General features: G+C 46.7%; 1 protein-coding gene across 6 annotated transcripts in view; it reads right to left on the bottom strand.

Annotated features, from left to right (window-relative positions):
* The window catches only part of LOC139544024 (RIMS-binding protein 2-like), an 80,518-nt gene that overhangs the window by 3,613 nt on the left and 63,666 nt on the right, over window positions 1–13,239 (bottom strand). Inside the window, exons 11-24 of one of the 6 annotated variants that reach the window (XM_071350695.1) lie at window positions 13,088–13,167; window positions 12,735–12,844; window positions 10,483–11,298; window positions 10,287–10,310; window positions 8,986–9,137; window positions 7,749–8,543; window positions 7,489–7,644; window positions 7,136–7,282; window positions 6,734–6,839; window positions 2,443–2,612; window positions 2,033–2,210; window positions 1,720–1,820; window positions 1,434–1,505; window positions 1,043–1,180 (exon numbers count right to left, since the gene is read on the bottom strand). In XM_071350695.1, the coding sequence (XP_071206796.1) occupies window positions 1,043–1,180; window positions 1,434–1,505; window positions 1,720–1,820; window positions 2,033–2,210; window positions 2,443–2,612; window positions 6,734–6,839; window positions 7,136–7,282; window positions 7,489–7,644; window positions 7,749–8,543; window positions 8,986–9,137; window positions 10,287–10,310; window positions 10,483–11,298; window positions 12,735–12,844; window positions 13,088–13,167 (3,045 nt within the window). Of the gene's footprint in view, window positions 1–1,042; window positions 1,181–1,433; window positions 1,506–1,719; window positions 1,821–2,032; window positions 2,211–2,442; window positions 2,613–6,733; window positions 6,840–7,135; window positions 7,283–7,467; window positions 7,645–7,748; window positions 8,544–8,985; window positions 9,138–10,286; window positions 10,311–10,482; window positions 11,299–12,734; window positions 12,845–13,009; window positions 13,168–13,239 lie in introns of all 6 variants that reach the window. The other 5 variants (XM_071350694.1, XM_071350692.1, XM_071350697.1 and 2 more) reach the window with 5 other exon arrangements.

Below are 13,239 nucleotides of genomic sequence, written 5' to 3' on the forward strand. Positions count from 1 at the left end.
GTCTATAAACTTGGCTACAAATGAACCATTTAACATAAGTGTAATCACAATATCCAGCATTAGATCTGTCAGGCTGGTATCTCTAGTTGCTCACATACTGTACAAGGCAGACAGAGCCATTTATGACGTGAAATGAACAATCTTCTTCTGTTTGTATTTGCAAAGCAGGTGAGGAAAAAAAGTCAATCAGATGTGGTGACGATTCATTTTCAGTACACCCAACACACGACTATGAGAACAGAAAAGAAAAACAACAAGAATACGCACATGAACACAGGTCGCAAATGAAAATTATTGCTGCTTTTATTGTTCCATTGTACCATTACAGTATGGATGAATCACTGTGGCTGTTATTTCTTCTGGTTTAGATCAAACATGGCATATCTATCAACTTTCATCAGGCCTGAAAAATATATATTTTTGGAAGTGTGTGCAGTATACAAAAAGAAACAAAGCCTCTCCCAGGAAATACAGCAGTTGGGCCAAAGTCTACTATTATATAAAAGGTATCGAGTTTGTTTTTGAAAAAGGCATGCTTTGCTATATTACCAACCCTACAGTTTACTCAAATCCTTTCTGTCCATTTGGGTACAACTGGTAGAAATCAGGAAAGTTTCAGAGGTGTTCATAAAGCACTTATTAATAGACACAAGATCCAGAGTTGAGTTTGGTGTTTCGGTGCAAAGAGGTTACCCAATGATCATTCTATATTCCTGTGTAGGAATGACTTTAGCCTATTTCAAATCTGCACTCTCTCATGTCACTGGTCTGTGAATATCACCCACCCCGTACGGGCACAGTTCAAGTGTTCTATCTCTCTGTCCACATCAGGCTTTGCTTCTTCCTTTCTAACTCTCAGAAAGGTTTAACTGCGTTTGTCCCTTTCGCCGGCCGGGGCTAAGGTTTGTATAGTCACCACTGTCACACACGGACAACACACACACACACAGAACACAGACGGCAAGTGGAGGAAGCGAGGCGTAAATCAAGAGAGACAGAGGATGGATGGACAGAGGGCCTAGCGCTGAGAGCGGCGATGTACCCTTTTAGCCTCGGCCCGGTTGGCGGGCTCATCCTGGGCGTAGCGGGATGGAGTGTCCGTCAGGTACACCTCCACGTCGTCAGGCACTTCTTCCAGAAAGTTGGAGGGGACGAGGCCACGGTGGCCATTGATTTCACCCTGCAGAGAGAGGAGAGGAGGGTGCACTGGGGATGAGAACCATGGCTAGACCCATTGAACTCTGATGGTCAAACCTGAGGGAAAGAGCCCTCTCCTGGGCAAAAGGACATACTATGTGTATGAGCAGGCAGTTGAGCCAATGGTATTTCTTAAAAATGCAGAACTAAAACATCTGACTTTTACAACCTTTGAATTGCCCTATGTAACACTGCTACTAGTAACATCACGGAACCCAGAAAAGAGGCATACTCACATAGTAGAACCCGTCTTCATCAATCTCTCCAAATACAGCGAGGATGTCACCAGCACAGAAAGTCAACTCAGCCTATCAGGAAACAGAGACGTCATTTATACCCTTACAAGGTCTGTCTATCTGGTTACATGTATGTACAGTGTGTGTGTATGTACAGTGTGTGTGTGTGTGTGTGTGTGTGTGTGTGTGTGTGTGTGTGTGTGTGTGTGTGTGTGTGTGTGTGTGTGTGTGTGTGTGTGTGTGTGTGTGTGTGTGTGTGTGTGTGTGTGTGTGTGTGTGTCAATACCTCCACGTCCACGTTGGGGGAGCTCTCTCTGGGGTCATAATCATAGAGGGCCACCATCCTCCTGGTGGCCTGGTGCTGGCAGAGGCCTCGTCTGTCCTGCCCTGTGAGAGGAAACAATAGGACACGCCAGGACAGGAGGTGATATAGTGACAGATGTATATGTGGTGTCATAGAGAGATACGTGTGCCCTGCCCAGTATGTTACCTAGAAAAATATGAAATGGGTACAGTCAAAATGGCTACCAGTCCACCCGTTATGGAATCATTGACTTGAATGAGGATGTCTGTTCTACTCCTTATAGTTCTGTGGTTACCTATTCCAACTTTATCCACTGGTGTGTTGAGTGGGAGGAAGCCCTGCTTGATGAGCTGGTCCATGGTCTCCTCATCCTCAGCCCTGATCTCTGACACCATGTTGCAGGGCAGGAGCCCCATCCTGCCTCCCCTGATCTCCCCTCGGTAGAAACCATCAGTGTCCTTATCACCATATACCTGGAAAGAGAGAGTGAGAGTGAACGAGCGAGCGAGAGACAGAAAGCAAGGGAGAGTGAGAGGGGAGGGAGAGAGAGAGAGAAAAATGGAACAAGAGTGATTGGGAGCAAAACGAAACAGATGGCAGAAGGACAAGTCTATTTTCAATTATGTTTTATATTGTACCTCATTGTTTTCAAACACAAGCACAATATATCTCCTCGCATGGCCTAGCCCTGTGTGTGACACCCACCCTGATGATCTGGCCCTCTTTAAAGGGCAGTTCCTCATCTGCTGCGTCCGGGTTGGGAGACATGGACAGGGGGTCGTAGTCAAACAGAGCCACGAAGATACGGAATGATTCTTCAGGTTCTGACTCATCGTAGTTAGTAGGGGAGCAGCGTTCCCTGTCCCTGTATCCCTCTTAAACACGGGCGAGAAAGAGAACACATCCACCGGCATCTCAATATACAGTTGAAGTCGGAAGTTTACATACACTTAGGTTGGAGTCATTAAAACTCGTTTTTCAACCACTCCACACATTTCTTGTTAACTAACTATAGTTTTAGCAAGTCAGTTAGGACATCTACTTTGTGCATGACACAAGTAATTTTTCCAACAATTGTTTACAGACAGATTATTTCACTTATAACTCACTGTGTCAGAATTCCAGTGGGTCAGAAGTTTACATACACTAAGTTGACTGTGCCTTTAAACAGCATGGAAAATTCCAGAAATGATGTCATGGCTTTAGAAGCTTCTGATTGTCTAATTTACATCATTTGAGTCAATTGGAGGTGCACCTGTGGATGTATGTCAAGGCCTACCTTCAAACTCAGTGCCTCTTTGCTTGACGTCATGGAAAAATCTAAATAAATCGGCCAAGACCTCAAAAAAAAAATGGTAGACCTCCACAAGTCTGGTTCATCCTTGGGAGCAATTTCCAAACGCCTGAAGGTACCACGTTCATCTGTACAAACAATAGTACACAAGTATAAACACCATGGGACCATGCAGCCGTCATACTGCTGAGGAAGGAGACGCGTTCTGTCTCCTAGAGATGAATGTACTTTGGTGCGAAAAGTGCAAATCAATCCCTGAACAACAGCAAAGGACCTTGTGAAGATGCTGGAGGAAACAGGTACAAAAGTATCTATATCCACAGTAAAACGAGTCCTATATCAACATAACCTGAAAGGCTGCTCAGCAAGGAAGAAGCCACTGCTCCAAAACCGCCATAAAAAAATCCAGACTGCGGTTCTCAACTGCACATGGGGACAAAGATTGTACTTTTTGGAGAAATGGTCTGATGAAACAAAAATAGAACTGTTTGGCCATAATGACCATCTTTATGTTTGGAGGAAAAAGTGGGATGCTTGCAAGCCGAAGAACACCATCCCAACCGTGAAGCACAGGGGGTGGCGACATCGTGTTGTGCACTTCACAAAATTAATGACATCATGAGGTAGGAAAATGATGTGGATATATTGAAGCAACATCTCAAGACATCAGTCAGGAAGTTAAAGCTTGGTCGCAAACGGGTCTTTCAAATGGGCAATGACCCCAAGCATACTTCTAAAGTTGTGGCAAAATGGCTTAAGAACAACAAAGTCAAGGTATTGGAGTGGCCATCACAAAGCCCTGACCTCAATCCTACAGAACATTTGTGGGCAGAACTGAAAAAGCGTGTGTGAGCAAGGAGGCCTACACACCTGACTCAATTACACCAGCTCTGTCAGGAGGAATGGGCCAAAATTCACCCAACTTATTGTGGAAAGCTTGTGGAAGGCTACCTGAAACATTTGACCCAGTTAAACAATTTAAAGGCAATGCTACCATATACTAATTGAGTGTATGTAAACTTCTGACCCACTGGGAATGTGATGAAAGAAATAAAAGCTGAAAGAAATAATTCTCTCTACTATAATTCTGACATTTCACATTCTTAAAGTGGTGATCCTAACTGACCTAAGACTGTAATTTTTACTAGGATTAAATGTCAGGAATTGTGAAAAACTGAGTTTAAAAGTTTTTGGCTAAGGTGTATGTAAACTTCCGACTTCAACTATAGGTCCACTAGGATCCACTACAGTTGTAATGGGTCACAGTCTATGGCATTATGTTACATTGATTCTGGATTCATATCTATAGCATGAGAGAAACCATTTTTTTTACTGAATTTTGCCACTCAGTAACACTAGTGTGTAGTAGTGATTCATGTTGCGCATGCTATTATGCATGGATGGAAAGAAGGGAAGGGGCAAATACTGTATAGACAGGTGTGTTGTTTACAAGTGATTTACAAGTGAGAGAGCCAAACCATGTAGGTGACTGTGCAGTACTACTGTCTATAATGGATTGAGCTTGTTCATCAAACCAACACTTCATTTTGTAGCGTGCAAGCAGAATTCTGTTGTCAATCCATCAATTGGTCCCAGTATCAGCACAGAGACAAGAGTAAATAATGTAATAATGTAATGTACATCAATTTGACACCACATATGAACTTATGGCCAGGTTACAGACAGATAGCAAACCAGACGTGATGGGTTACACCAACATGGTTGACAAAAACACTATGACACACACACACACACACACACACACACACACACACACACACACACACACACACACACACACACACACACACACACACACACACACACACACACACACACACACACACACACACACACACACACACACACACACACACACACACACACACACACACACAGTCTTGTACAGCTAACCTTGTGGGGACATACAATTCAGTCCCATTCAAAACCCCTAACCCTAAACCTAACCCTAATCCTAACCCGTACTCTTACCCTAACCCTAACCCTAACCCTAACCCTAACCCAAAAACCTAAACTTTATCCTAACCCTAAACCTAACCCTAGCTCCTAACCCTAACCCTACAACTAACCCTAGCTCCTAACCTTAATATTTAACTTAATTCTAACCCTAACACTAATTCTAACCTTAACCCTAAACCCCCTAGAAATAGCATTTGACCTTGTGGGGACTAACAAAATGTCCCCAGTTGGTCAATTTTTACATTGTTTACTATTCTTGTAGGGACTTCTGGTCCCCACAAGAATAGTTAAACACGTCCACACACACACACACACACACACACACACACACACACACACACACACACACACACACACACACACACACACACACACACACACACACACACACACACACACACACACACACACACACACACACACACACACACACACACACACACACACACACGGACACACACACACACACACAGAAAGGAGCACATATACTACAAGACTCTGAGTTAAACATGCATACTGCTGAACCCTGACGTAGTGGTACTGATCTGACTATTGTATTAGGCTCCACTAAAGTACAGTGGGCCTACAGTTTGTCCAAAGAAAACTCTGTCTGTCCTTTAGTTGACTCCTTGCTTAGAAACGATAAAATAAATCAGGCCATCAGCATAGTGAACATATGGAAACCCAAATAAACTGATAAATATGTATTTCTATGTAAGATGTAATAGGACCATTTTAGTAGAACTTTCTGTAACAGTTATTGAGTTCTCAGCAAGGACAGCGATGCTATATAATTCTTCAATAACCCTGACTCCTTCCACCCAGTCATGCATAGTAACCCCAGTAAAGGTGTGGTGGGTGGGGTTAAATTGAGAGGGGGAAGGGTTTAGCAGGCATCTGATGGAGTTCAGTGCAAGGGAGGGAGGGGAGAAGCATAATTTGAGCAGCAGTCATTCCAATCCGCAACAGTGGGCGGCCATCTTTGGCCCAGTGTGGCTCAGCAAGCTGCCATATTGGTGCAGTGCAGTGGATCATGCTAGGCGTTCTGAGACATATTAAGGCAGTCGTTGGCATCACTACTCTTCTCTCGACTAGCGCTGGTGGCTTTTGGCTGTGCTTTGGTGAAGGAGCGAGGGATAAACCACAGCACGTATCATTATAGGAAGGCATGATGCCTGTGGGGCGTCGGCGGGACGACCACGTCCTGTGCCGTGCTACACTGCCATAGTAAACATCTTCCGTGGCGGGGGAGAGGTTCCCATCACTGTTACTCTCTGTGGTTATCTCTACAGGAAACACCAATCAGACGTTGGTGGTTAAAGCGCGAATGCTACTCATTGGTTGGTTGGTTCGGAGGTTTCTTCCTGGCATAACCTTTGATAATCTTAACATATTGCTGGCCATAAACAGAGAGCTCAAAAGCAGTTCTTAATAATTGAAATATTCAGCTACATTTGTTATGGTGAAATACGTGTTTGTGTACCTTGTCACCGTAGCAGCCAGGGAACGTTCTAGTAGCTGATAATACTGTACATTGACTGATGTCTATAAGTAAGCTGTCAGTACTGTGAAGGCATGAGCATGGTTCAAAGACACAGAGGTGATCTGTACACAAAGAAGCTCATGGAGGATTAAAACAGGAAGCAGAACATCTACTAGGGCACAGAGAACATCAATGCACAAAAACAATAATCTTCTCTGGGGTAATGTGACCCGACTGACCAATGGAGGGCGCCATAAGAGGGTGTCTCTGGGGCTGCGGACCATCCCGGGGCATTCTTCTCCCCGTCTCCCGATCCAGCCGACCGCCAGAGGGGGTGTTCCCAATCTTAAAAAGATCACACATAAAAAAGTCTTCATCTTCCCACAACTAGCAAAATGACTTCCAATGACTATTGCTACAAATAAAAGGTCAAACAATCAAACAAGATCGAGGAAGTATTCTAATGTAGACACATGGCTGGACACAGGAGCCATATCATCCAACTGTGATAAAGGGGTTTGCGTACTTGATTTTTTTCCATTGTACAAGTGGTAATCAGAACCAAATCAGTTTACTCAATTTTAATATTTAACATTTCAATGTTAAGCTTTGATGAGAGACTACATGAGTGGTATTCCTACCTTGAGTGCATTGTGGGAGTTGCGTCGTCGTCCCTCCTCCAGCTGCATTTCAGAGTAGAGCTCCTCCTCATCCTCTTCCATGATGTCAGAAAGGTCAGAGCCCCGGCTGCTATCACTGTGGTACTCCTCACTGTGGCTGTAGTGGGCCTGACACACACACACACACACACACACACACACACACACACACACACACACACACACACACACACACACACACACACACACACACACACACACACACACACACACACACACACACACACATAAATGTGTGAAATCATACTAGGATATCCAGCACCTGGGCAAAACCATTGGATGTGAATATGTACCCTATTTAATTTTGTCTTTACCGGCCTGCCCAGCTCGGACCCTCTGAGGAATTCATCTACTGAGGCCCCCTGTCTCTTGCGGCCGTGACCATACCCTTCCTCATCCTCCTCTTCCTCATCTGAGTTCTGTTGGTGGAAGGCCTGGCACTGATCATTGTAGACGACTCTCCTCTCCATCTAACACAATCCATAGGCAGATATTTGTAACTTCAACAAACAAATGATCAGACTAGAGCTTTAACCAGGGATACATTGATTGGCTTTATGTATGAATGACTCACTCTGCCACTCTCTGCAGCCACCCTCTGTGCTGCCTCGCGGGCGATGGCTTTGGCCATTTGGTCTGGGATGGGGGTGCCCCTGGGCTGTGGCAGGATCCTCTGGGGGGAGGGCGAGCGGTGGTTGGCAGAAAGGGGCGCCTCCAGGGTGTGCCCGTACATGGGGGCAGGAGGAGGCTGGGCGGAGGGGGAGCGGGTAGGGTCCCAGGGCTGGCTTGGGACGCCCCCATGCTGGACCACCAGCTCTTTGGCTTCCAGGTCTCTGGCACTTACTGGTCTCTGGTGGAGCTGGGGGGGTGGGTGGGGCAGCAGGGGTAGGCGGTGCTGGGGAATTGTATGCGGAGGATGAGGCTGGAGGTGCAAGGGCTGTGGAGGACCACCAGGGTGAGCGGGTTGAGGCTGTCGGTGAGGCTGGAGAACAAGATGAGGGAGCAGGGGTTGGAGGTGTGGCTGGGTTTGAGGATTGTGGTTAGGGAAGGGTTGTCTGTGAGGCAGGGGTGAGGGAGGCTGGAGGTGAGGCGGGGGTAGTTGGGGGTGGGGGAGGTGAGGTGATTGGAGGTGGGGTGGGGGGGTGTGGGAGTGAGGTGGAGGGGGCCCTGCGTGTGGTTGCTGAGGGGGCACAGGGGCAGGGTGAGGAGGCGGCAACAGTAGGTTGTTTGGAATCGGGGCAACGTGGGAGTCCTGGGACTCTCCCTGTGCTGATAACGTCCTAACGATGACCTCCCTGGCCTCCAGACACTGGATCCTGGTCAGCTCCACTGTTACATAGTCAGCCAGAGGGTACAACACCTCCGCTATCTGACAGGAAACACAATACACACACCTCGGGTTGGACACAGTTGACATTCAGTTCATTGTTGCATTCCTTTCAACTGCTTTTCAACTGCATTGCTCTTAAATTCAGAGAAACGTCCACTAGTATAGACAGTTTGCCTAATACAGACCCTGTGCAACTCTACAAAGGGAGGATGTCCATATTTAATGTTCACCAGCAGAGGGAGTGAGAGTGCTTTCTAGGGTTTTCACAGGCCCTTGTATATAGAGAATACTAGCACTGACAGTGAGAGCTGTCTAGGTAGCACTGCTGAGCACTAAAGCCAGCGGTGATGTAATGACACAATTACACACACATATCACATACTTTAACACTCTGTAGTTCACTCACTCTCACATACTTTGCTGTCACTTGGGGTATACCCTTACTCACCTTCTGTCCTTTGGCACACAGTTACTGACTCACCTTTTGTCCTTTAGTGCAGACTGCATATCCGATGACGCTGGCTCCATTGGAGGTTCCACTGGGTGAGAGGATAGGGGGCTTCCAGTGCACCTGTAGGACCCCTGGTGCCTGGCCACACTGCACCTGCACCTCCTGAGGTGGTAATGGGGGGCCTGGAGGGGGGGTGACACGTTAGATACTATCTACATAGGTTTTACACACAAACGGTGAGGGAGTGGAGGTGAGTGGAGGTGAGTGGAGCATTCATGAGTGCTGTTACTTGTTTCATCCTATCTCTTTTTTGTTGTGAAATTACGTGATACACAAATCCCCTTTCCCTTTTCCAATGTTGGTTGCATAGACCTAAGGAATCACGATGTAAATGTTATGTAATATCCAGGCAATTTTGGGGGGATTATTTTAAGAGTGAATCCTAAATGCATGAAACATCTTATCTGATTAACATCCAACTCTTTAGCTTTGTAATCAGTCTAATCACACTCAAACGGATATGTATTTATCAATATAGTATTTAAAAGCAATTTGGAATGTTCTAGCAATATATTGTATGATGAAAAAGTGAAAGTAGAAGGCTAAAAGGAACAGAGGGAGGTGTGTGTGTGTGTGTGTGTGTGTGTGTGTGTGTGTGTGTGTGTGTGTGTGTGTGTGTGTGTGTGTGTGTGTGTGTGTGTGTGTGTGTGTGTGTGTGTGTGTGTGTGTGTGTGTGTGTGTGTGTGTGTGTGTGTGTGTGTGTGTGTGCGCGCGTGCGTGCGTCCATCTGTGTAGTCTGTCTATGTTTGTATGTGTGTGTGTGTCTGTCTATGTGTGCATGTGTCTGTGTGTCTCTTGTGTGTGAAAGGCGTCAGTGTGGGTTGAATGAGTACAGCCTGTTCTTTCCTGGTTCACTAGGTACACCATGCAGGACATCGCAGTGACGTCACAGCTCAGGCAGAGGGAAATGCACACAGATACTGATGTGGTCATTTCAGTGAAGGATAGAGTGGGAGAGAGTTACTTCAGCAGATTTAGGTTGCATCCCACATGGAACCCCATTCCCTAGATAGTCAACTACTTTTGACCAGGGCTCTGGTAGTGCACTATATAAGGAATATGGTGACATTTGAGACATAACTTTAATCTATGAGGTATATTAGCATTGAGCAAAAGGGAGGGAAAAGCTGAGGAAGTTACTCATATTAGTTTCCTAGGTTTTAAAGTGCTGTTAGCTTGTTTTCATTCGATGTGTCAGTTGCACATGCCAATCAAAAGCTACTTCCTACTTTTCCCATAACCACCATAACCCAACTGGTCTTCATTCTGACCTGATCTGGAATATGGTCCTGGACCTGGACAAAACATAACAGACATACATAGCACGCGTAAGGACGTGAGTCATCTATATATCTATGGACGTTTATCCAAACTTTCTTGAAAACATTATTGATGACATATGAACAAATATATGTACATGGACAACATAAAACACTTAGACTTAAGAAAAGATCAAACCGGCCTCACCAGCAGCTTGTGTACAGAACTCCACAGCAGCCTCCTTCTTCTCCCTCTGTTCCATGAGCAGTTGCCATGGCACCTGGTGTGGCCGGGCCACCACCCTCACCTTGTATACCGTCATGGCCTTGAGGTTAACAAAGCGCAGCCTGTACCTCCCCGGCTTCACCATTGCATGCTCCGCTCCGTCCAGGAACACTGTGTGCCCATAGTTACTGTTGCTGGGCAACCATGAGAGCTCGGCTGAGTTACGCAGGATGTCGTCCACACGCAGTCCATACGGCGCCACCACCACGTTGGCTCCCACCATCAGGGTGCAGCGCAGCTCGTCCGATAGTCCCCTGTCTGTTACACTCTGCACGGACACGCGGTGCGTATACGTGTCCAGATCCAGCTTCTCCAACAACGACTTGGTCCTGTCGCCATAGGGTATGCTGGCACGCACCTCTCCATCCACCAGCACGTTGTAGCAGCTGACTTTTCCCCATCCCAGGGGCACCATGGGGGGCTCCCAGGCCACAATGACGCTACGGGCCAACTGCTTGATCAGGGTGATCCTCCGGGGGTAAGGCACAATGTCATCGACCAGATCCTCAGTGTCCAGGGGCCCTGTGCCGTTGCTGCAGGGGCCCAGGGGGTTGCTGGAACCCAGTAGCCCATCCCGAGGGGCCCCTCCATCCACCCCCATCAGGCCAAGGGTGATATGGTCCAGAGAGCACAGGTCCTCCTCTCCGTCCCCTAGTTGAATGGATGGTTTCTCCTTGTCTTGGACAAACTCCACAAAGTTGGACGGGACCAGCCCTCGCTGGCCGTCCAGCAGCTCACCTGGAGCACACAGAGACAGACAGAGAGAGATGCTTTCTTTATTATCAACAAAATACAAACCCACAACCATCTCTCTTCTGCAAATTCCTCTACAAATCTTGTCCCCAAACACGTTATTCCAAACAATTCCATGAAAAAGGACCTTTAGAATGTATAAAGGAATTAATATCTATATGGAAATGTGGTATGTAAAGAAGGGATCAAAAGAGTTGAGCAGAATATGGATATTTTTGTTGGGAGTAACATGTAGTATCACCCAGGATTTTATGGCTATGAAGATTTAATTGAGCGATTATTCAGTCAGACACAGTAACACCTTCCAGGAACCCTGTTCTGTTCTGACACACAGTAGCCTGATGATAGATACCATTCACACACGGCCGTCTCAAGGGGAATCTATGGCACGCTCAAGCCTTTAATGATGCCTGCTGCAAATGTTAACATCAGCTAAAATTAGACCATCTCATCAGTGAACAAATATCAAGGAAAATAATAACGAGAGCCCTCGTGACTCAATGCAAGTGTGCTCTGTGTTTTGAGCACTATTTTCCCAGGACAACATGACCCTGTGGTGCTCGTCCTCATGGTAGGGACTGTTCTCTCAGATCTGAAAGAGAAAGAAGGATAGGGCTATGATGCCATCATCACTTTCTCCAGGAAGTACGGGGGGTTAAAAACCTATTCCTGAACAGTGGATGGAACTAAGGGTGTGTCTGATATGGCACCCAATTCGCTATAGTGACTTAGTGACCACCAACCTCTTTCTCTCATCAGTACTGTACTTGCTTTTCAAAGAGATCCTGACTGTCCTCTCCCTCTCTATCTCATCATTCCAGTCAGTACAGTAGTGAGGCTGGGAGGCCCTAGCTCTCTGTCTGCAGAGGGATATGTCTGTGATTAATCAGAGCCTTGCTGGATTAGCCGTCGAGCTACATGGCTCAGGCTGCATCTTGACAACAGCTTGGTCTGAGCATCAGTATCCCTGTGGTAAATACAAACCATTTCCTCCTCCATGCAGCCAGCCAGGCAGGCAGTAGCTAGGCATTCTCACCCACCACCACCAACACCACCGCCCATGGCTGCAAGTGATGACTCACCAGAGCTGCTGATGCAGGCTGAAGTCTGGGCCAGGGATGCTAGGAGGATTAGCGTAGCCATGGATGAAAAAGCCTTCATAAGTCTAATGAGATTAGATATGACGCGGGCCCTGTTGAAACTGATGCCAGTGGTGAAGAGTGTGTGTGTGGAATGTGTGTAGTACTACATTTACATTTTAGCCATTTAGCAGATGCTCTTATCCAGAGCGACTTAGTCAGTGCATTCATCTTAAGATAGCTAGGTGAGACAAACACATATCACAGTTGGAGTAAGTACATTTTTTCTCAACAAAGAAGTTAGCAGCAAAGTCAAAGTAGTAGCCCTGGATTCACTCTCACCTTGGTAGAAACCGTCATCGTCCATGGTGCCGTACACGTACAGGTACTTCCCAGCCACCAGGGGGAGCTCTGCCTCTGGGTGCTCGTTTGGCCCATCGTAAGGGTTGTAACTACACAACAAGAGAGAGGAGGGGGAGTTCAACATATTGATGTGCTCCTGACCACAAGATATACTACAAGATTTTTTTTTATGGAGAAAAGAGTGCTTCCGATCTGCAGGTTGATGTACTTGGTGATCTAACTCTGGTCCAGGGTGTAACGTGCGGCTTGCTCACACTGACATAACGCCCTGGACCAGAGCCCTATCTGATCCAGCTGTCCCAGGTGTTGTGTGACAGATTGAACAGTCCCACCTGTAGCGGGCGGTGCAGAGACGGACTGTGCCAGTGTAGCGAGGCTTGGACCGGGGCGCAGGGCTGACCTCATCCTCCATCTGCAGGAACACAGGGGCAGAGGAGCAATCATAGTTTCTGTCCGGTGCTAAACCCATAGGTTTTACAGCTAT

This window comes from Salvelinus alpinus, chromosome 18 (genome assembly GCF_045679555.1).
Source record: "Salvelinus alpinus chromosome 18, SLU_Salpinus.1, whole genome shotgun sequence".
NCBI lineage: Eukaryota > Metazoa > Chordata > Actinopteri > Salmoniformes > Salmonidae > Salvelinus > Salvelinus alpinus.